At 39.3% G+C, this 24,152-nt stretch overlaps 1 protein-coding gene across 2 annotated transcripts; it reads left to right on the forward strand.

Moving 5' to 3' along the window:
* Nucleotides 1-421: 421 nt before the first annotated feature.
* Stt3a (STT3 oligosaccharyltransferase complex catalytic subunit A) lies at nucleotides 422-22,536 on the forward strand. 2 transcript variants are annotated; one of them, XM_090319663.1, is made up of 19 exons: nucleotides 422-507; nucleotides 1,034-1,229; nucleotides 3,165-3,291; nucleotides 3,979-4,039; nucleotides 6,957-7,078; nucleotides 8,004-8,149; nucleotides 9,637-9,727; nucleotides 10,195-10,301; nucleotides 10,453-10,617; nucleotides 11,841-12,021; nucleotides 12,767-12,922; nucleotides 13,697-13,788; nucleotides 15,602-15,757; nucleotides 16,001-16,189; nucleotides 17,449-17,565; nucleotides 17,667-17,769; nucleotides 20,088-20,276; nucleotides 21,184-21,299; nucleotides 21,965-22,536. In XM_090319663.1, the coding sequence occupies exons 3-19, from the start codon at nucleotides 3,204-3,206 to the stop codon at nucleotides 22,001-22,003; spliced, it is 2,118 nt and encodes a 705-aa protein (XP_090175789.1). In that variant the 5' UTR covers nucleotides 422-507; nucleotides 1,034-1,229; nucleotides 3,165-3,203; the 3' UTR covers nucleotides 22,004-22,536. The 2 variants fall into 2 exon arrangements, with proteins under 2 accessions (XP_090175789.1, XP_090175790.1); XM_090319664.1 differs by lacking the exon at nucleotides 1,034-1,229 and having other exon boundaries at nucleotides 433-507.
* The last annotated feature ends 1,616 nt before the right edge of the window (nucleotides 22,537-24,152 follow it).

A 24,152-nucleotide genomic window follows, 5' to 3' on the forward strand; every position in this document is an offset into this window, starting at 1 on the left:
TACCTTAGAAACTCGCCCACGAGCAGTCTCCAGTACGCGCAGTTAGGGATTTGTACGTTGGGTCAGTTTCTCCGAGTGGGTTCCGCTCCCGGTCACGTGTCTAATAGGGTACACTAGCCCCGCCTTCCTGTCGCGTCTCCTTCCGGGTCTGCAGACCGACACGTCACTCATCTGCGCTCAACCGAACTCCTCGGAGCACGTTCTTTCCGCGCTCTTCGGTCTCACGCACCCACCTATGGCAGCTCCCTGAGAGCGCGTAGTCCCGCCCCTAAGCTCTTAAGTGATAGCAGTAATGACCAATTAAAAAGTGGGATCGTTCTGTGTTCACGACTGCCAACTTGACAGACAGCACCGTAATCCTATCGCTCTCCGGAAGTGTCGTCTTGGCTCAGAACCAACCAATGTGGAACGACCTGGGAGGTGGGACTCGGCCGTTGGCAGGGTTGGGTGCGCCATCTGAACGGATGGCCGAGCGAGAGGAGCGGATTCTTCAGGAACAGCGGCCAGGTGAGGAGGCCGTAACGTCAAGTGCAATTGAAGAGTATGGCCGGTCTGAACGAAGCGCAGGAGGCAGGGTTGTGAGAGGCGGTGGGGTGCAGAGCGCGGGGCTGTGCGGCGGAAGGGGGCGTGGGGTGTGGTGTGGGGGACCTCCCGGAATGGGAGGACGGCTGGGAGGGTCGGCGGAGCTGTGCCGGGAGCCGCGTAGGGGTCCTGGGACGAGTTGGCTCCGGAAGCAACCTCCCTTGCTGAGGTCGGGCTGGAGGTGGGGGTCCCGCGGCGGGTGGGGTCCGAGGTGTTCAGCTCTGGGGGTGGGCAGGGAAGGAGAAGGGATGGGACCTGAGGCGAGACCCGACGTGGGTCGCGGGGTGGGGGGGGGGTAACGGGACGGAACCGTGGGAGAGGGTGTAGAAATGTGCGGGAAAACGGGCGGCTTCGGGAGCCAGGGTGGGACAGGATGGCAGTGCCTGCGGGACGCAGTTGATGGGGAAAAGCGGATGCTGAACTTTTTTTTTTTTTTAATTTGTGTGTGCAGGTACTGGGGTTTGAACTCGGGTCCTAGGCGCTGTCTCAGAGCTTCTTCACTCACAGCGGACGCTCTACCATTTGAACCACAACTTCACTTCTGGCTTTTTGGTGTCTGAGTGGAGATAAAAGGTCTTACTGGATCCGAACAGGCTTTGGACCTGGATCCTGGGATCTCAGCCTCCTGAGTAGCTCCACACCTACAGGTGTGAGCCACTGTCATTCGGTTTGATGCTGACATTTGAAAGAAAGTGGTCTTTGCCCTTATTTGCTTTGGCGGAGGGAGAAAAGGACCCAAGACATAAAAACCCAATCAGATTATGTTACCACCTCCTTTACTCAGGTTTCAAGTCCAGATCCTTCATACCTGTTTCTCAACTTACTCTTCAAGTGAGGGGTGTGGATCAGACCAAACTCAGTGGTGTTAAATTTGTTTCTATTTCAAGTCATTCTAGAAAAAAAAGGAGCTGCAAACCCAAGTGAGGACTGGCTTTTGGTGTCTCAGGTCTTCAGTGTAAGATAAGGCTTCCCTTTGGGATTGTAATTAGATGCACACATCTAAAAATGTCTTCTGGGCCAGTTAGACTTCATGGTGTTAGAATGAGGAATGTATGATTGATTGTTCCACCAAGTTCAATGTTACTTTCTCCCTCTCATTTCAGTAAGAGTAGGAAAACAATGAAGAACAGTCCTGGCTCTTATAATTTATTTTTTCCTTTTAATTTATTTCATAATTGTTTTGAATAATTTTAACATAGCTTTTGCCCTTTATCCCTTTGTCCTTCAACCAAGAGCTGCTGTGGTGAATTAGTACTTGTAACTCTTTGTTCATCAAATGAACACCATTCAGAACTGTGCACAAACGACTTCCTTGGACATTTTAATCTAGTTTTTTGTTTTTCCTCTGATTTTTTTTTTTCTGCTTCAGTAGGAAACGTTTTCTTTTCCCTTCAGATTGTCATCTGGTGCCATGGATTGTCTCTGGGTCATGGAATCATTTAAGTTAGAAGGGTTATGAAGATATTTTGCCTTGAAATCTGCTTTGATCTGAGAAGCAGTTATGGTGTGAATTATGAATTTAAAGTACAGTAGTTTCTGTATGTGAATCTTTCTTCATCAGTGCACAGTTGCACCTGAATTGGTGACTGCTCATGCATTTTACTTCATAACAACTTCCACTGGAATTTGGAACAGAAAGAAGCTTGTAGGCAATCAGTTGAAACTTCAGTTTAGAGCTGGAAATTAGTGGATTCAGTCATGATTTCTATTTTTCCTCTTTCTATTTTCACTTATGTGCTTAATGTTCATTTCCCTATTTGTTTTTTATACATTCTTGCCTATTCCAAAACTCTTTCTTCATTTCTTTTATATTTTTTGTTGTTTGCCATCTTACTGATTTTTGCATTTCTTCCCTCCACCATGTGGAAACTTTTATGTTTCTGCTTTACTCCTATTGCTTGATAATTTTGCTGTTTTTTTTTTTTTTAATCTACTTAGAAGTTGTGAAGGAAAGAATTCTAAGTGGCATTTTCTTTCTTTTTTAAAATGTGTTGGTGGGGTATAAAACTGAGTGCATCTTGTGTGCTAGACAATGCTGCTAAGTTGTATTGCCACATCCCCGGTTTTGTGCCAATACTGGGGCTTGAGCTCTCATTTCCCTTTTTTGCTTCTGGCTGGTTCTCTGTGCTTGAACCACACCTCCAAATTTGGCTTTTTGCTGGTCAATTGGACTAAAGAGTCTGCCTGGGTTGGCTTTTGTACCTGTTTCCACAGCTCTCAGTCTCCTGAGCCACTGGCATCTGACTTTTTCCAGCCTCTTTGAAAAATTTTTGAGTCATCGTCTCACACCAAAATGACCAAGCTGACCTAGAACTTGTAATCCTTCTGCACTAGTCTCCCAGGACTGGAGGTTGCAGCATGTTTGGTACTAAATTTTGGTTACTATTTTTTTAGTCCTAATTTGTAGACCTGATGTCTGCTTCCTTGCTTTAATTCTGGCAAAGCTTGAGTCTTAGTGTTACTCTAGTGTTTTCAGTAACTCATTTTTATATTAAGATTCTTTCTCGATGTAAAAAATTGAAAGTTAATTAAAGTACATTGAGGGTATTCAATATCTTATAGTCTTAACTTGTGTGTTCTAGTTATTTAAGTATTATCTGGTACGACCCATTGATGTCAAGATGACTAAACTTGGATTTTTGCGGCTGTCCTATGAGAAGCAGGACACACTTCTAAAACTTCTCATTCTGTCAATGGCTGCTGTGTTATGTGAGTATTCCCTGGATCATTTCCTTTGGGGACAGAAAGAGGAAAAAAAAAAAAACCCTTGAAAAGAACAGAAAATGCTTTTCTAAAACTGCCTTATTTTAGCATGTTGTTATTCTTCACTGTAGTTTTGTGAAAGCAAAAGACATAAAGGGATGTAAGAATCAAGGCTGGTGAGCATATGGGGGAAATAGGAAGTGTGCTGTACCAGTTCTGTTTCCTCACAAAGCTGAAAGAGAAAGAGGACCACTGGACACTACATTTTATAAAGGACAATTCAACTTCGTACATGACTTTTTAACATTAGTATTTTTGAAATTCTCTTGAGAATTTACTGTTTTGTTTTTGTTTTTTTTAGCTTTTCATTAATACAGATTGACATACCTCTTAATTTGGTCCAAGATTATGGTTAGTGTGTATGTGGTCAGTCCATGTAAAAGATAACCTACGCTCAGTATAAGTAAATGTGATCTTAGAGGCTGTATGTATGTGCTGTTTAGTTGGAAGTATAGATGCCACTGTTTCCTGTCTTTGTTTCCTGTATGTCCAGGGAGCTAGATAAAGACTTTATTTACTGTTTCCTGAGACCCCTATGTTGGAGAATTCATTTTGGTCTATAAGGCTATTTACTGTTCTATGGTTCTTTCATGGTACATTATCACTAAAGTGTTCATTCTTTGGTTTTTGCAGCTTTTTCCACTCGTCTCTTTGCTGTCCTGAGATTTGAAAGTGTTATCCATGAGTTTGATCCGTGAGTACCTTTGCTTGGTCTGGTATTAGGTTAAGCTCGCCTTATTTCTGGATTTATTTCATGTCTTTAAGAAAATTCAGTTAAAAAATAGCTTTGTTAATTTTTTTTTTGCTGTAATTTATGTGTGTGTGTGTGTGTGTGTGTGTGTGTGTGTGTGTGTGTGTGTGTGTGTATGTGTGTGTTGGTATTGGGGCTTGAACTTGGGGCCAGAGCACAATCCCTGAGACCTTTTGCTTTACCATTTGAGCCTCCTGCTCCACTTCTGGCATTTTGTGGTCAATGGGTATAAGAGTCTCCTTAAACCATGCCTCCTACAGGCATGAACCATCACTGCCTGGCCTTTTTAAAAAATTTATTGTTGCTATTATTAAGTAGTAGCGCTCTAGCCTGGAGAAAGCCCAAGGACAGTGTTCAGGCCCTGAGTTCAAGCCCTGGACTGGCAAAAAAGAAAAAGAATCTCACAGACTTTTGTGCCAAGACTGGCTTTGAACTGCAATCCCCAGATCTCAGTCTTATGAGTAGCTGTAATTATAGGCATGAGCCACCAGCTCCTGACTCAGAGCTTCTTTTTCTTTTTTTTTTTGGCTAGTCCTGGGGACTGAACCCAGGACTTAAGCACTATATCCCTCAAGGCTAGTATTCTACAACTTGAGCCACAGCACCACTTCTGGCTTTTCTATGTATGTGATACTGAGGAATCAAACCCAGGTCTTTGCACATGCTAGGCAAGCACTCTACCACTAGGTCAAATTTCTGGCTCCTTGGCTCAGAAATTCTTAACTTGTATCTTTTAAAAACTTTTGGTTATCCTATGGTTTGAACTCAAGGCCTTGTTCTTAATTGGCAGGCACTCTACCACTTGAGTTATAGCTGCACAACCCTTTATGCTTATTTTTTCACATAGGGTCTTGCATATCTTTTGTTAGGTTGGCCTGGGCCTACTAGGTCTACCTATGTATTCCTCTGGTTTAGCTGAAATGACAGGATTGAGCTAGATGTAACATTTTTTGTTGTTGTTGAGTTGATGGTTTTGCTAACTTTAGGCCTGAGCTGGTTTTGAATATGATCTTTCTAATTCCTGTCTCCGAATACCTGAGATTATAGCCTTGAGCTACTGTATCTAGCCTATTGTACTATAAAAAGTAGCCTTGCACTTCGGAGTAGTTTATTGGAGATAGAGACTCTCACATACTTTTTCAGCTTGGGCTGGCTTCTAACTCCAATCTTTAGATCTTAGACACGAGAATAAGATTATAGGCATGAACTACTGCCTGGCTTTATGTACATAATTTAAAGAATGTTGAGGTATTATGCATCTCCCTCCCTTCCCTCCCTATTTTCCCTCCCTCCCTCCCCCCCTCCCTCCCTCCCTCCCTCTCTTACCCTCTCCTTCCCTTTCCTACCTCTTCTTTCTCACTCTCTGTCTCTCCTTTGCTTGTCTAATCTCTTCCTCCTTTTTTTTTTTTTTTTTAAAAAAAAAATTGAACCCATGGCTTCATGCACGCTGTGGCAAGTGTACTGCCATTTGATCCACATCCGATCCCCCGACCCCCTTTTTTTTTATCAGACCCTTTAGGGATTCTTTCTTAGACTCTAGATGAGAAATACTGAGATACCAAAGGTATTTGTTGTATAATCATAGAACTGGAAGGGACTGTAGAGATTATGTGACTTATCTTTTCCTTTTTCAGAATAAGAAATAGGCACCAGAGCATAAGCCCAGTCAGGCCTGTGCTCACCATGCCATGTCCTGATAGGACACAATTTTTACACATGTTGACTACCCTTTTTCCTTATCCCTTCTATCTCTTGGCAGTTCTCAAAATAACACTCATTTGTGATGAGTAGAGATTTCTGCCATCTGCTGCTTCTCCTTACTTCAGCTACCAAAACTTTTGACTGACCAAGGAGAAAACAGGGTTAGGGAGAAAGGTGGGGAGGACAGTTAGTTATGAATATATGAGCTAATTAAACCATCCTCGTTTGACATCGATATACTTATTGCTTTGTTTTTGCCTTCCCCCTCCCCGTTTCTTTTTAACTGAGAAACAAGGACTTACATTGCTTATGTACCTAGAACAAGTGGCTCTAAGCATTCATGTCAAATATTGTTTGTGTAATCTATAATTTTATGCTATAATGTAGGTAAATTCTTTGAAATAATGTGTGCAGGACTTGTTACAAGTTTTAAGTCTCATTAAGTTTTTATTTTCTATTTTTGCCAGTCCTGGGGTTTGACTTCAGGGCTTGTGCTCTGTTTCTGAGCCTGAGAGCTAGCTCTCTATCACTTGAGCTATTTCTGTTTATGTGGTACTGATGAATTGAACCCAGAGCTTCATACATGCTAGGCAAGTACTCTACCACTAAAACATATTCCCAGCCTGACTCATCAAGTTTTTGGTATAGTGTGGGTTGAATATTTTACATCCTGCATATGTTTTTTTTTTTTTTTACCAGTATTGTTAGGATGTTCAGTAATTGGTGTTATCCATGTGTTCTTGAAAGTAGTATAGAATTTAAAAAAATGTATTTCTGTCACTTGAAAAGACCCAAAAGCTACTGGAGTATACTTGAACATTTTAGTGGTCTGTATCTTTTGATTTCTTGAATTTTTTTTTTTCCCCTGGTTCTTTTGCCTGCCACATCCCAGCCTGGTCAAATATCACTCTTGAGTGCTTTCTAGTAATATTAAGATACCATTCACTTCTTTATGAGAAAAACAATGTTTTCATTGAGTCAAGCACAAAGTAGAAATAAGTAGGAGATGTACATTATTGTCCTAACACAAGGAATAATTTCTGGTGCCTAACTTACTTTTATTCAAGTAATGCTAAGTTTCTAAATGAGGAGTGGTATTCACTACACAGTAGTAAAAGTAACTAGGAAGAAGAGACAGTTATTTTCTTTCTTCCTCTAGGTATTTTAATTATCGGACTACCCGGTTCCTGGCCGAGGAGGGGTTTTATAAATTCCATAACTGGTTTGATGATAGGGCCTGGTATCCATTGGGACGAATTATTGGAGGAACAATATATCCAGGTGAGGAGAAAAGGATTAAAGAAAAATAAATATGATATTTAAATGATATAGAATACCTAGATACATAAGGCCATATCGAATGACACTAAATGAAAGGACCTCCAGGATTTAGAAACAAAAGCCATATAATGAGTGATTGTTGTCCTTAATGTACTATGTTATCTCTCATCTCTTTTGCTGTCCCTTGGTTATCTCATATTGTTACAGTATTTCACCTTGTTATCTGATGTATATATGCGTATTTGGTTATTTGAAATTGGATAGGGAAGGGGGGAAAACAAGATGAGGGGCGGGGGTGAGGAGAGGGAAATGGGGACCAAAACATGAGAAAGGGTATCAATGTTTGTGAAGTAATGCACCTTCTCTCTGGTGAATATAATGTAACCCTTCTATTAATTACAATAAAAATATATGAAAAAATAATATAGAATAGTTTTAATAGTTTTATTTTGTAACACTAGTAATTTTATCCTGATTATAATTTCCAAAGTATGTCTTATATAAGACAGGTGAACGTGTATGGAAGAGTGAGATGGGTGGGTTTTTATACATTCTGGACTTGGGATTAAATTGCCAGGAGAGATGTTAAGAAGATGACTGATGGGGCTGGGGTTTTGACCTAGTGATAGGGGTGCTTGCCTAGTGTGAACGAAGACCTGGGTACTACTTACACAGAAAAATCCTGAAGTGGTGCTGCTTTTCAAGTAGTAGAGCACTAAGCCCAAGGACAGTGCTTTAGATCCTGAGTTCAAGCCCCATGACTGGCCAAAAAAAAAAAAGATGACCAACTACGTTTGTTGAGTTAGAATTTATCTGGTGATTTGTTAAAACCTCGTGGTCACTTCATGGATACTTGGATTGGCCCTTTTTCTCAAGTTCTTTGTCTTTACAGGGCAGCCTAATGCATTTCTTGTTCCTGTTTCAGGCCTAATGATCACCTCTGCTGCAATCTACCATGTGCTTCATTTTTTCCACATCACTATTGACATCCGGAATGTTTGCGTGTTCCTGGCTCCTCTTTTCTCCTCCTTTACTACCATTGTCACATACCACCTTACCAAAGAACTCAAGGTGAAGGACTTAGGGTGACAAGAAGCTTGGGAATGAGTGTCACAGAACCTTGCTAGTATATGCTGGAGGGTGGGGGACTGAGAGTCTTGGAAGGGCTGTTTGCTGAGTCTAATGACAGCACCTACGGGGCTGAATTAATTGTGCATTCTCTCCCTCCTCCCTAGAATGTATGCTCTTGTTAAAATCACTAACCACTGTTTTATGAAAGGTATTTGAAAAGTAAAATGTTAATTTCTTTGTAAAGAAAAAATCACTTAAAATTCAAAATAGGAGGTTTAGATTTTGAAGCCCTCACTAATATAAGGAAAAGGGGGAAACCTTCATGACACTTTCCAAAGTAGTCTTCTCCTACAGAAAAGAATCACTTGTTTTAGTCATTTTTTTTTAACATTCAAAATTCCTAAGCCACTCATTGTAATTGACTTGATAATGCTTTTTCCTCTGGCCAGGTTTCAGCTTTGTTGATCCTAGTTTCCTGAAATCTATGTTGCATCTTGGCTGTGGTGTTAGCAAAATATAGAAGACAGGACCAACTAGTAGGAGTGTTTGGAAAGTCTGTGTTTAATTTGGAAAAGGTTTTGTTCTCTTTCTTGTTACCCTAAATTTAACTCTTTGTCAGTAGACAAGCTCGTGTGTGTGTGTGTGTGTGTGTGTGTGTGTGTGTGTGTGTGTGTGTGTGTGTGTGTGTGTGTGGCAGGGGGTGGGTAGTGGAGAGGGCATCCTAGTTGGTCTGTCACTTGCCATATAGCCCCGGTCTGCCACAGCCTCCCAAGTACCTACATAATAAGTCTTTTGGTTTTGGGGCTCTGGATTCTATTTTGTTTCTTTGCTGAGCTCAAAGATTACCTAAGCACTTAGGTAATGCCCAGCTCTTTCTTTGTTAGCTTTTTAACTTAGATAATAATTTTTTTCTTCATTTGATATGTTTCATTTTTAGAGGCGTTACTAGTGTTCTTGTGCTGCATATCAGTGTTCAAGGAAAGAGCTAAGACTGGGGATTTTTGTAGACAGAACCGTCTATTTTTTAGGGCCGACTGATGTTTTCAGCCTGTGTGTGTGTGTGTGTTTGTGTGTGTGTGTGTGTGTGTTTGTGTGTGTGTGTGTGTGTGTGTGTGTGTGTGTCTGTCTGTCTGTCTGTCTGTCTGTCTGTCTCTCTCTGTTTCAACCAGGATCTCAGGATGTAGTTCAGCCTAGCTTTGAGTTTGTGCATCAACCTGCTAGGATTGTGGGCATGAACACCCATTCCTGGAAGCTCGCATTATTTGTCTATCCTAAGTGTATGTGTAATCAGTATAGGTTTAATGATTTAGTGTCATGATTGGGATTTGGTTGTGAAATTTCCAGCTTTTTTTCTGTAAGCATTTCTCACATCTACCTGGGAAGTTGTTGGACTCTCTTTGGACCCATTATGAATAGATCAGGCTAGAAGGTATTCTGTTCTTCCAGTGTTTTGGGGTTAATTCCTTAGTACTGCTCTTCTTCTACAGGATGCAGGGGCTGGGCTTCTTGCTGCTGCCATGATTGCTGTAGTTCCTGGATATATTTCTCGATCTGTAGCTGGATCATATGATAATGAAGGTATGATTTAAGTTGCTGAGGGAAATGTGTTTATTTTATTATTTAATGGAATTTCATAAAGTGCAGTAGTATTTGGCAATAATAGTAATCCTTAGCAATAATAAAAATGGTACCTGATGAGTCAAATAGAAATGGGCAGGAAGAGTTTTCACAGAAGTTCTATTCAACTTCTGTTATCTCTTCTAGAAGTGCAGTGAGAGTTTTGTGTGTTTGCTCGTACTGGATAGAACTTGAACTCAGGGCCTTTTTGCTATTAAGTTTGTCACTGAATGCTTACTGTAGGCTAGGTAGTGTTCCAACTGCTTGATGTACATTAATTACAGTTGTTTCCACATTGGTTTTATGAAGCAGATACTGTTGAGCTGAGATATATATCCGAGCAGTCGGTTCCAGAATAATGTTATTAACCATTATGCTAACATGCTCTCTTCTTATTTTTTGGTCTTCCCCCCTTACACCCCTGGCAGGGATTGCCATCTTTTGTATGCTACTCACCTATTACATGTGGATCAAGGCAGTGAAGACTGGTTCCATCTATTGGGCTGCCAAGTGTGCCCTTGCATATTTCTACATGGTAATTATATTTGTGTGTGTATTCCCTCCCTCTCCCAATTTTCCCCCCCTAGTACTTTGCCTAGAGCCCAGGGTCTCATGTATGTTAGGCAATTAATTTACCACTAAGCTTCACCTCGGTGAAAAAAATTTTTTTTTCTTCCCTCTTATAGGTCTCTTCATGGGGAGGTTATGTGTTCCTGATAAATTTGATCCCTCTCCATGTCCTGGTGCTTATGCTAACAGGCCGTTTTTCCCATCGCATCTATGTGGCCTATTGCACTGTTTACTGCCTGGGCACCATTCTTTCCATGCAGATCTCCTTTGTGGGTTTTCAGGTGAGCCCTAGACTTCATAGGGTTTTCAGTTTCTTATACTTTTGTTTGACTAGATTGATTTACCTTAGATTCCTATTAGAAGAATAAGACTTAGATCTTTGATCCTGGACTGCTTATGTCAACAGAAGCAGCAGTACAGTCACTGGTTGTTATAATGTGCTTCTGGGAATGTGTTACTATTTACTTGAAGTTGTTTGAATTTAATGGCTCTTACCTAAATGGCTTAGGTTAGAGGGGTGGAGAGGATATTTGGCTGGATGTGGTGGCACACACCTGTTGTCCCAGTTACTCAGGAATTGATACTGAGCCGAGTTGAGGATTTAACAACATAATTTTACAAAAAGTATTATAATTTCTAGTCCTTTAAAAATGCTAGTGATGCCATTCAATGACAGTAAATCCTGATCTTCTTAGTGGGGCCAGTGTGGAAGTTCTTCAGAAAGCAGACCACAAATCTTTTAAGCAGACAACTATTAAGTCAGAGAATCATATGGTGTGTTTGGTATCTCATTAAAAAATTCTGATAAAATAAGAGTTTTCAGAGATTCTACTGTATGTAATTATTTCTTTGCTGATTATATATAATTGCTAACCACTGGGAAATGTAGAGTGAAAATATTTCTTAGTCTAAGTCTTGTTAGGAGGAGAGAAATACATACAGCTGTCTGTAACCTTTGTTACAGTGTAGTGGTTTTGAAAAGTAGTTTGTAGACATGCATTGTCTGGGAACTTGTTAGAAATACAGATTGTAGATCTCTATCACAGAACTACCCAGTCAGAAACCTGGGGCGTAGGCTCAGCAACCTGTTGTAACACTCAGTTCCATTGACTGCATTTTCCAGAGTGGAGAATATCTTGTTTACGTGTTAGAAGAGATCCAGAGTGCTTGAAACATGGAGTAGCAAATGGTTTGTAAGATTAGGCTTCAGTGATAAGAATTCAGTGTATGGAATGTGGTGGAAATTGCAGTCAAATCTAATGAATATCCTTACCAAAAGGCAGAGATGTGATGATTATGGTGGAATATGCTATGCTTTGGTGGGGGATAGGGGATTATTCCAGGTATTCTGTATTGCTCCTGATTCCTTCAGGAACCTCAGAGCTCATGTGACATCCTGATCTGCACTAGATCAGGGTAATGCAGATCTGAGATAAACTCACTATGTTTTATTTCTTAAAGTATTACTATACATAATAATTTTTTTTTTTTTTACTCTCTACAGCCTGTCCTGTCATCAGAGCACATGGCAGCCTTTGGAGTCTTTGGTCTCTGCCAGATCCATGCTTTTGTGGATTACCTGCGTAGCAAGTTGAATCCACAGCAATTTGAAGTTCTTTTCAGGAGTGTTATCTCTTTGGTAGGCTTTGTCTTACTCACCGTGGGAGCTCTCCTGATGCTGACAGGTAGAGAACAATCACCGCTCTTAGTATTAAATACAGAATGGATGTAATCAATATTTCCTGGGCACAGAATATTCTGTATTTCCTTCAATTTCTCTTTTTATTTCAATCACTGAAATCTTTCTTTTTAAAATATACTTTATCTGCTTGTCAGACCACAGTTTAGATTCAGCATAGCAGAATGCATATTAGAGCTATTCTTAAGTCATACCCCATGAAAGTACTGTCTTACTTTGATAATCTTTTAATTTTTTTTTCCCTTTCCTACATAATGGATTATAGAAATCCTTCAGTACCTATTGTATGTTAGGTCATGACACTAGTTTAATTCTGTAGGAACTAAATCATGGCCGTTTGTAGTTTATCTGGGCCTTCTTCATTTTATTTACTTCCTTTTCTCAGAGACTAATTTGGTTTTGTGTAGAAATAATGTACTGCTTAATTTAAAGCAAGACTACTTAAAGTCCAAAATTGGCTTTTACTCAACAAAATTAGACCGAAAACCTTTCCAGAAAGTTTTTCAACCTCTATTTCGAGTGTATGTATATTCCAGTTCTATTCTGGCTAAGTTGACAAAAGTACTCCCAAGTTTAAAAGGAAAGGAGTGAATCTAAGAATTGTTGCCACTGAAGCAAGCAAGTTATTTTGATTTCTGGGAAGCTTACTAAAATGGATTGTTGTGATTAGTTAAGATAACATGCTTGTATTGGGAATATATGTGAAATATATGTTGCCTCTTAATTGCCAGGAAAAATATCTCCCTGGACGGGGCGTTTCTACTCACTGTTGGATCCTTCTTATGCAAAGAACAACATCCCCATCATTGCTTCTGTGTCTGAACATCAGCCTACAACCTGGTCCTCCTATTATTTTGATCTACAGCTCCTCGTGTTCATGTTTCCAGGTCTGTTTGCCTTGTGTTCTGAAGAGGCCTTCTGTGTAAGAAACACCCTTTGATTCCACATGTCAACTACCTTCATCTTTGTTTTTGTTTGCCTGCTCTTGCTATGTAGGACAGAAAGTGGCTAAGCATATTTTTTGTGTCGGAGGCAGTATAGAAATTGGCTTTGTTCCCAGCCCCCTCAGCACTGTTTAAGGAAGGAACAAAAGAAGAATAGGAAAATTCCTTGTTCTTTAGTATTTTATAGAAATATATAAGATTATTCAATTTTTTTTTGCTATCCACATGTATAAAGAAGGCAAGTGCTTTGTAACCTCATGCAGCATTATCTTAGTTAATGTCTTACATTTAAAACATATAATAAGTAGTTCCTTTGCTGGACATTTACTTTTTGGGGTTTTTTTTTTGCCAGTCCTGGGGCTTGAACTCAGAGCCTGAGCATTGCCCTGGGCTTTCTCAAGGCTAGAGCTCTTCCACATCTGGTCTTGTCTATGTATGTGGTACCAAGGAATTGAACCTGGTTCTTCATGCATGCTAGGCAAGCACTGTACCACTAGGCCAAACTCCCGGCCCCTGTTTATTTTTATTTTTATTGGTATAAAGAACACTGCAGTAAGCATTTTTGCACATTTCTTCAATTGTTTTAGGATAAATTCTACGAAGTGGAATTGTTGCGTTAAATATGTGAAGCCATCAGTCATATAATTAAGAGACTCCATTGTAGGTTGTAGGGGTCTACTGAGCTCTGCTGCTTACTTCTCCTTTCTTCTTTTGTAGTTGGCCTCTATTACTGCTTTAGCAACTTGTCTGATGCCCGGATTTTTATCATCATGTATGGTGTGACCAGCATGTACTTTTCAGCTGTAATGGTGAGGAATGTTCTCCGTCTTGACAAAACTTTCCACCTCTCGTTTTGAGGTGCCCTTTTTCTTGGTTTCTGTCTGGAAAGATGATTTGGTGTTTTCTTCTGATTACTTAGATTTGTAAAGCTGCTTACTATTGTTTTCTGTGCCAATACTGGTACTTGAACTCAGGTCTTATGCTATTGACTTTTTGGGGGGATGGGAAGAAGGCAGGAGACTTGAACTAGGGCCTGGACACTTTCCTGGAGCCTCTTTGTGCTCAGTCCTAGTATTCTACCACTTGATATCACCACTTCTGGTTTTTGAGTGGTAAATTGCAGATAAAAGTCTTATGGGCTGGCTTCTGCCCTGGTGGATTTCCATCTGTGATCTTCACATCTCAGACTCCTGAGTAGCTAAGATTATACAGGTGTGATGTGCCTGGTGCTTTTGACTTTTTTTTTTTTGCCAGTCCTGGGCCTTGAACTCAGGGCCTGAGCACTGTCCTTGGACTTTCTCAAGGCTAGCACTCTACCACTTGAGTCTCAGCACCACTTCTGGCTTTTTTTTTTTTTTTTTTTGCCAGTCCTGGGCTTGAGCTCAGGGCCTGAGCACTGTCCTTGGACTTTCTCAAGGCTAGAGCTCTACCACTTGAGCCTCAGCACCACTTCTGGCTTTTTTCTATGTATGTGGTACCAAGGAATCAAACCCGGGTCTTCGTGCATGCTAGGCAAGCACTTTAACCACTAGGCCAAACTCCCAGCCTTCTGGCTTTTTTCTATGTATGTGGTACCGAGGAATTGAACCCGGGTCTTCGTGCATGCTAGGCAAGCACCCTACCACTAAGCCAAACTCGCGGCCCCACTTTTGACTTTTTTGATGATGACTGGCACTCTATTACTTGAATTATGACTCAATTTCTGGCTTTTTGTTGGTTAATTGGAGATAAAAGGCTCTGAATTTGTCTATTCTGACTAGGCGTTGAACCATGATTCTAAAATCTCAGCCTTGTGAGTAACTAGGATTATAGATGTGAGCCACTGGCGCCTGGTAAGAATCACAACTTGAAATCAGCCCAAGAAAAAGAAACTGAAGGCATGGCTCAGGTGCCATGACTGCCTGCCTAGCAAGCAGTGGGTTTTTGAGTTCAACTCTCAGTACTTCCTCCCAGAGGAAGAGGTGATTTTTAATTTTTTCTTAAGGCCCAGGAGTAAATTGCTACATTGTTAAGAGAGACGTATATATAATGCAATAAGATAGTCTTGTATTATTTTGATTCTAAGCCACTATTAAGAAATACATTTTTGTCTGGTAGGTCAGATCATTCCTTTAATCCCAGCACTTGGGGTGGTAGAGGAAAGGAGGATCTCCAGTTTGAGGTTAGCTTAGACCACACAGGAAGATCTTAACTCATTGGAGACAGCTCCTTCCCATAAATATAAATGTGTATGTGTGTACATTAATGTGCATATATGTATATATGTATATTAATTTTTATTTTGAGACAGTATCATTGTGTACTGCAAGGGAGCCCTTATATAGCACACATTTGGCTCAGTCTTCAGGTCTTTCTGCTTTAGCCTTCCATGTGCTAAGATTACAGGCATCTGCCACCCCACATGGCCAAGAAATAATATTTTGCTTTGTTACTTTGGACACACATACATATGTACACATGTAAAATGCAACAAATTTTAAGACATATATGCTATAACCATGCTAAATATTTTTCTGTTCTGCCTTCATAGAAAAATCATGTCTGAAAGGCTAGTTTGATATCATAGTCCATTAATAAATCTGTAATTTGTTAAACACTGATCATGATTCCTGTCTCTTTTAGGTGCGTTTAATGCTAGTGCTGGCACCTGTTATGTGCATTCTTTCTGGCATTGGAGTCTCCCAGGTGCTTTCCACATATATGAAGAATCTGGACATCAGTCGCCCAGACAAGAAGAGCAAGAAGCAACAGGATTCTACCTACCCTATTAAGAATGAAGTGAGAACTAAGCAACCCTAATAGTCTTTGAGAACTCTAGGGAATATGTGTGCATATATGCATATGTGTGTGTGTGTGTGTGTGTGTGTGTGTGAAAAATAGAGTGGTGTTATAAGTGGTCATTGATGTTAAATATGTAGCCTCTGATTGACTGACTGATCCAGTTTGTGTTATTGACAATAAGAAGCTGTCCTATGTTACACAAATTTAGTATGGTTTACTACCCAATTCTTCCTTTTTTAGGTGGCAAGTGGTATGATACTGGTCATGGCTTTCTTTCTCATCACCTACACTTTCCATTCAACCTGGGTGACCAGTGAGGCCTACTCTTCTCCCTCCATTGTACTGTCTGCTCGTGGTGGCGATGGCAGTAGGATTATTTTTGATGACTTCCGAGAAGCTTATTACTGGCTTCGTCATAATACTCCAGAGGTAAAATTTGAGAGTAGAGGGTTTCCATGTAGCTTTCAGATGGATAAGAAAATTGAAATTTTATTTTCTTACTATTTTTAGTGGTAATACTTGCTAGGCAGGCACTCTACCACTTGATCTGTAACCCTAGCCTGAGAAATTGGTATTTTAGGGACCTAGTTTTTTTTTTTTTTTTTTTTTTTTTGCCAGTCCTGGGCTTGAGCTCAGGGCCTGAGCACTGTCCTTGGACTTTCTCAAGGCTAGAGCTCTACCACTTGAGCCTCAGCACCACTTCCGACTTTTTTCTATGTATGTGGTACCGAGGAATCGAACCCGGGTCTTCATGCATGCTAGGCAAGCACTTTAACCACTAGGCCAAACTCCCAGCCCAGGGACCTAGTTTTTAAATGAGCTTTAAAGAACCAGCTTTTGTTCAGTTTTGAGATTTCTTCAGCAGGGATTCTTAGTGAAGTATTTAGGTTTTGTTTAGGCATTTGCATTGGTGGTGGTATTTGATGGTGGTTTTCATCTGAGATCATCTCAGTTATAAAAGAAGAAAAAAGATACAAATAATATATATTCATTAGAGGAAAATTAGAAAACAGAAGGGAACATACATAAATCTTTTAATTGTTATCACCTAATTGTATTTTTTTAAAACCCAGTGTACAATGAAGCCACAATAAGTGAACAATGATATATGAGCAATGATTGTACTCACTCGCCCCCTCACCCCCCCCCCCCACTGTGCTACTAGAGTTTGAATTCAGGGCCTTGCACTTGGAAAGTGTAATAATTACTTGTTTTGTTTTTAATTAGCTTATGTTGCTTACATAAGGATATTTCATTTTAATGTTGTAGTTTATTGTCTGTACAGTTTTTATGACTGTTCTTGATATAAAAGGAGAGGGATTAAAATATTTAGATTGTATGACTTGTGCTGTAATTTTCTGTATGATTACAAATGGTGGAGTAGCTTTTATTTTTTTTTCTTTACTCAAAATTGGCATGTTGAATTAAAACCCTTTGTACAACTAGTTAAAGATAAAAAAAAAGATTCAGATAAAAATTGCTTCTTATCTAAACCCAAAAATATCAAATCTAGCTCCTCCAGTTTAAAAAGAAATTATTTTCTTGTTAGATGTGAGTACCTTTCTCACTTGGTGAATAAATCTATTATCCAGGGCTTCCTAAAAGATCAAAGATTCTCATCCATTCCTCTTATAGTTAATTTTAGAGGCAGTTAGAAGAGTGTTGATCATTTTTTATTTTTGTTTCAGGATGCAAAAGTCATGTCTTGGTGGGACTATGGCTACCAGATTACAGCTATGGCAAATCGGACGATTTTAGTGGACAATAATACATGGAATAATACCCATATTTCTCGAGTAGGGCAGGTAAGGTGGAGGAATTCTCAGAGTATTTGGTAATGTAAGGTCTAGCGAGAGGACATAGGATTTGAGATTGTACTTTGAGACATGTCTGCTTATTTTTCTAGGCAATGGCATCCACAGAAGAAAAAGCCTATGAGATCATGAGGGAACTTGATGTCAGCTATGTGCTAGTTATTTTTGGAGGCCTTACTGGATATTCTTCAGATGGTAATATATTCCTAATTTATTTCTAGCTTTAGGGCATAGGCTGTGAGCAAACTAAATGAGTTTCCTATTTTTCTGGCCTTTAATCTTAAGAAGTTATATTCTTTTTTTTTTTTTTTTTTTTTTTTTTTTTTTTTTTTTGGTGGGTCATGGGACTTGAACTCATCCTGGACGCTGTCCCCGAGCTCTTCAACTCAAGGCTAGTGTCCTACCCTTGGGCCTGGGCGTTGTCTCTGAGCTCTTCAGTTCTAGGCTACTGCTCTACCCTTAAGCCAAGCCCCACTTCCCATTTTCTAGAGGTTAATTTGAGATAACAGTCTCAGGTTCTTTTGTGCCCAGGCTGGCTTTGAACCTTGATGCTCAGATCTCAGCTTCCTGAGTAGCTAGGATTACAGGTGTGAGCCACTACGCCAGCTAGAAGTTATATATATTATTCTTATTTGGGAAGCTCCTAAGTATTTGTAGCCTGAGGTTTTGATATTTTGTTTTTGCATGAAATGAGGCAACAGTAGGTTTTTTGTTGTTGTTTTTGAGTCAATTATGGGGCTTGAACTCTGGGCCTAGTTGCTGTTCCTGAGCGTTTCAGCTCAAGGATAGTGCTCTACCACTTGAGTCACAATGCCACTTGTAGTTTTCTGGTGGTTAATTGGAGATAAGAGTCTGACAGGTTTTGTGCGCAGGCTGGCTTTGAACCTCTGTCCTCAGATCTCAGCCTCCTGAGTAGCTAGGATTATAGGCATGAGCCACAAGGGCCCAGCAGACAAATAATTTTCACAGTGGTTAACAAAATGATAGTCTTAATGACGTGGTAGTTCCACAAGTAGTAAAGCACAGAATCTAAGGCTTAGGAAAGTGAACTTAAGAATTAGTATTGTTTACTGGATTCCAGTCATATAATCTACCATCTGAATGCATATAGTTTGTGTATGTGTATGTACATATATGCAGTCATATCTCTGTCCATGGATTTGAATCTGTGGATACAACCAACTGTGGACTGAAACTACTCCTGGGAAAATGTTGCCAGTATTAAACATGTAAATTTTTTCCTTCTCATTATCACCTAAGTGTAGTACATTATCAAAACTTTTCATAGCATTTACCTTAAATTATAGGTTATCTAAAGATGTTCTAAAATATAGGAAGATGCAAATTACAAATGTTCAAATATAGCTCCATTTTATTTAAAGGTACTTGAGCATCTGTAGATTTTGGTGTCTGTGGGTGGTGTCTTAGAACCAATCCCCTGTGGATATAGCAGAACACTGAGTGTATAAAGAGCATATGTTACCATGTGCTCTATGATTATTGGCAAAAAGATAATGTTAGAAGAAACATCCAAATAGAATTTTATTATTGCCTTAAAAAATAGTTTGTACAAAATTAAAGCAATACCTATATATTTTTAAGAGTCCAACAGTTCTGAAGGTTTATAATAAAAGATGGTAATCTTGCTGTGCATGGGGGCTCATACCTGTAATCCTAGCTACTCAGAAGGCTGAGATCTGAGGATCGAGGTTCAAGGCCAACCCCAGCACAACAGTGGAGACATCTCAAATTAACTACCAGAAAACCAGAAGTGGCCCTGTGGCTCAAGGGATAGGGTGGTAGCCTTGAGCTGAAGAGCTTAGGGACAATACCCAGGCCCAAAGTTCAAGCCCTACAACCGATTTAAAAAAAAAAAGGTAATCTTCTTTGCCTGACTGTAAAGTCCCTTTACATTTTAGCAGTAATTTCTTCAGTTTATCTTCTGGTACTTAGTACTTACTTCTAAAACTTCTAGTATTTCTTTTTTTGATGGTACTGATTTTGATCTAAGGGCTCTAAGTATTTCACTACTAAGCTATAACCCCTCATATTTTAAAATAATTGGTATATTTTATTATTTAGTACTGATCAGTTTGAGATAAACTCTAGGAGTTTTGCTCATTGTTTCACTATTCCCTCTATCACCTCATGAGTATAATTTACAACTTTTGGTTAAATTTAGATAGTGCTTTCAAAATCGTGTGTCAATCCTACTTTTGCTTGAGCTGGTCTTAAACTTGTAACCCTCCTGCCTTGCCTCTGCTTTACTGAGCATGCACCATCATTCCCAGCTAGGAGTCTGATAATTCCTAAGGCAAGTTTTTATTGAGAAAAAAATCTTTTATTCAGACTGTTTTCTCTGTAATACAGTCTTTTATTAACAGTTAATTAGTGTTAGTCCCAATTAGAAAAAAAAAATATGGGAAATTTTCTTGGAAGTACTGACCTTTTCCTCAGATTATTTTGCTCCAGTAACCTTTCTTATACATTTTGCTTTTCTTTTTTTCCTCTAGATATCAACAAATTTCTTTGGATGGTCCGGATTGGAGGGAGCACAGATACAGGCAAACACATCAAGGAGAATGACTATTATACTCCAACTGGAGAATTTCGTGTGGACCGAGAGGGGTCTCCAGTACTGCTTAACTGCCTCATGTACAAGATGTGTTACTACCGCTTTGGTCAGGTCTACACAGAAGCCAGTGAGTATTTTATAACTTTTACAACACAGTAATAACTGTGACAGTTGATACTGTTTCCCAGGGACTGCTTTAACTGTCTTAGTTTTGTTAACTCATTTAACTTACAGCAACTTAAAAGAAAGAATTAATGTACTTTATAATATTATTTGTGAAGAAATTGACCAGTGGTAGAGTCAGGATTCAAACTCAGGCAATCTGGCTCCAGGTTCTTTGAAATACTATCTTATTTTGTGTCTCAGTATAGAAGGTTGTAGTGAAGAAAGGAGAAAAGAGGGACAAAGGGGATTGAATCAGGTTAAGTCTTCACTTTGGCTTTCACTCTCATGGTTCTGTGTTAGGGAGAGTTTTTTTTTTTGTTTTTTTTTTTTTTTCTGCCAGTTCTGGGCTTGAGCTCAGGGCCTGAGCACTGTCCTTGGACTTTCTCAAGGCTAGAGCTCTACCACTTGAGCCTCAGCACCACTTCCAGCTTTTTTCTATGTATGTGGTACCAAGGAATCGAACCCAGGTCTTCATGCATGCTAGGCAAGCACTTTAACCACTAGGCCAAACTCCCGGCCCCATTAGGGAGAGTTTTTGAAGTAATGTAGTACTTCAGCTTCTCTGATGCATGGAAGGGTTTCTAATGTATTACAGAGGCCCTCTAGGTGACATTCTTTAAAGGACTGTCAGTTCCTTTCTCTTAGAAAAGATAACTCTGCCAAGTATTATTTTAGACAGAACTTCAGTTAGGGAAGCACTTGGTTTGTTCTTATTACTTCATGCCTTTTTTTTTTTTTTCCCCAGACTCTAATTAAACCACAAGCTGGATAATAATGACTCAAATAGTAGATGATATTTTATATTTTCTTATTGTCTCTTTAAGAAATGCGCATTGTGGAAAGAGTTTCTTTTCTTTTTTCCCCTTTAGAGCGTCCACCAGGCTTTGACCGTGTTCGAAATGCTGAGATTGGGAATAAAGACTTTGAGCTTGATGTCCTGGAAGAAGCATACACTACAGAACATTGGTTGGTGAGGATATATAAGGTGAGTAGATGTTATATGTCTCACAAAGAAGTCACATGTTCGCCTATCAGTACCAGTACTTAATAAATGTATTTTTCAAATAGGGGAATTTCTAATGACATTGGGAAGTAGCTTGCAACTCACTTTTAAATTTTATTTTCCATTTAGATTGTCATAAGGGCCTCTTAGTTGGTTGTCATTTTGGCAGTTATTGCAGTAATCCTTTTGTAGCTGCGACTTCAGTATATAGTGATTATCAGGCTTGAGGGGGAAGAGAAAGTTTGTCTTTCTGAACTATATCCTTCTTTCCTTCTGAAGAACTTACCGTATAGGGATGGATTATGTAAGAGAAGATGGATATGGTGTAGTGCACAGCTGCATCCTCAACATGGGAAGGCAAAGGCAGGAGGATTTCAAGTTCTAGGCTCACAGTGAGACTCTCAAAAACAAAATATTGAGAACTGATTCAAGTGAAAGCTAGATTATTTTCACTGCTCCTCACAGAGGTAATTCATTCCAGAAGGGTAATAGAGTAGCTAGTCTCTGATTCATGCTCATTTATTCACAATACCCAACCAGGCAACAGAAACTAATGTTAAGCCTCATAGTCTGCATGAACCCATTACAATAGAAGAGTTCTCCAATGTTGGTCTGATAAATACTAAACTGACATGTTTATGTTGCAGGTAAAGGACCTGGATAACCGAGGCTTGTCAAGGACATAAATGTCACATCCAGTTCTGATATGCTTCGTACTGAGCACGTCATATTTAGGACATTGAAGATTTTTTTTATATGCAGTTTATAAGAACAGAGCCGAATGGGATTAGAATTGTCTGGAAGTTTTGCCCTGGACAGTATGGGCTGGGCCAAATGGAATGATTTTTATAATTCTGAGCAAGTTACCAAATGAAATGTCGTGGCTTTACTTTGGTCAATTAAAGGGGGGATTTTTTTTTTTTAAATGTGCCTTATTTGTTTTGACTTATGGCTAATTTAAGGAAAGGAAACATTTATGCTAGGCTAATAGAAGGACATGCAGGACATGCAGCATACCTTCTCAATGCCTTTAGCTCCTTAAATGAGCCAAATAGGGAAATTTTTCTTACATCAGGAAAACTATCAAGGACTAGCTCTGACTCTACGTATATAAACAACTTTGTCATACTTTCTGTATTGTAGCACCCAGCACAATGCTTGCACATAGTGGGTGCTTAATAAATTTTTATTGAATGATGAATAAATGTTCGTGGGACCAGAGGAGTGCTATTTCTGGGCAGGAGAGTTAGTTTCCTTACTATTATGTTTTTCTTCTCAGTGTCTCTTGTTCTTTAGTGGCTCTTTGACTTTATAGGACAGAAAAAAGCTAGCCAGACCTGATCTCACCAGAGCTCTTTGGAAAAAATGAGGGTAAGTTTTTAAGAGGACGAATAAAACCAAGTGTTACTAAGCCAGCAATTTTGAAGACAGACAGTGAAATTATCAGTTGGGTGGAAGAAACTCCTCATATTGTACATAGAACTTGGCGGTCAGTAGATGTTACTGACTCAGCTTAAATAGAATTATACATATTAATTTGAAATTTTGCTTTTTAATATTCTCAATAGCTGGCTTTTTGCTTATTGGCTTTAAACTGCTCAAAAACTTGGTTATTCAAAGGGAGCTTCTTTTTCGTAGTCTCAGGCTCTCTGTTGTTTTTACATTACCTCTCCTAGTTTGATTGCCTCATTTTGAAGGCCTTGCCAAATAAGCAAATTAGAAAAGGGGAAGCATTGATATTAACTGTCACCTTGAGCACTGCCAACCTGACTGCAAGAAGAAAGAGAAACCACTGGTGTATATAAACCTTAACTCTTAAAAAATGTACGGTACCTGTTTAGTTAAACCTACCTAAGAAAACAGGGAGAATTGTATGGCTTTTAAATAAGCCGAAATGGTATTCATAATGGATATATTTGGGCATGCTTGGGTATACCTAAGGGTTTTCCCTTCCAAGCCAATTTATGTAAGATGTACTTCAATTGTGGTTGACATTTTAGATTTAATAGATTTGTTTTCCTCTATGTAAATACATTATTTGATTTATATACAGAATTTTCCCTCAGTGAAAGTTATTCTGAGATCAGTGCAATTAACACTAGAGATCATTAATAAGCTTCCTCTATAGTACCAATGAGATTACCCTTTGTTATATAATTCTCTTTGGAATTTGTTACTTTGTAGCTCTACATGAAGCTATCTTTAAAAAAATCTAGTTCCATTTTCACTCTTACAGTACATTTTATATGAAAAAACCCATTCTAAACAGCAACAATACAGTTTTCCTTTCTTCTCAGATAAAACTACTTTCAACTCTGCTGCTTCTCATATTACCCTCCATATCATTAAAATGACTTGACTTTACTATGCTTTGGTGTTTCAATGTTAGGCATAATTGTTGACCTTTGGTATGGAAACAGGGTTTAGCGCATTTTCACCATTTTTCATTCTTGGTCATGCATTTAAACTATCTTCTATTACAGCTCTGATCCTAGTTATATTTCATAATTACCTTCTAGCTATTCTCAACTAAAGTGTGTATTATATACTATTAATGCATAACTTTTTTTTTTTTTTGCCAGCCCTGGGGCTTGAACTCAGGGCATGAGCACTGTTCTTAGACTTTCTCAAGGCTAGAACTCTACCACTTGAGCCACAGCAACACCTCCAACTTTTTCTGTATATGTGGTACTGAGGAATCGAACCCCGGTGCCTTTTGATTATTTGTTAATCCTTTAACATCTTGTTTTGTCACCTCTAAATACCTTCTATTTTTTTGTTTGTTTTGGCCAGTCCTGGAGATTGAATTCAGGGCCTGGGCACTGTCACTTTCTC

The sequence above is a fragment of the Megascapheus bottae genome, chromosome 27 (assembly GCF_031878675.1).
Source record: "Megascapheus bottae isolate mThoBot1 chromosome 27, mThoBot2.hap1, whole genome shotgun sequence".
In the NCBI taxonomy this organism is placed as follows: domain Eukaryota; kingdom Metazoa; phylum Chordata; class Mammalia; order Rodentia; family Geomyidae; genus Megascapheus; species Megascapheus bottae.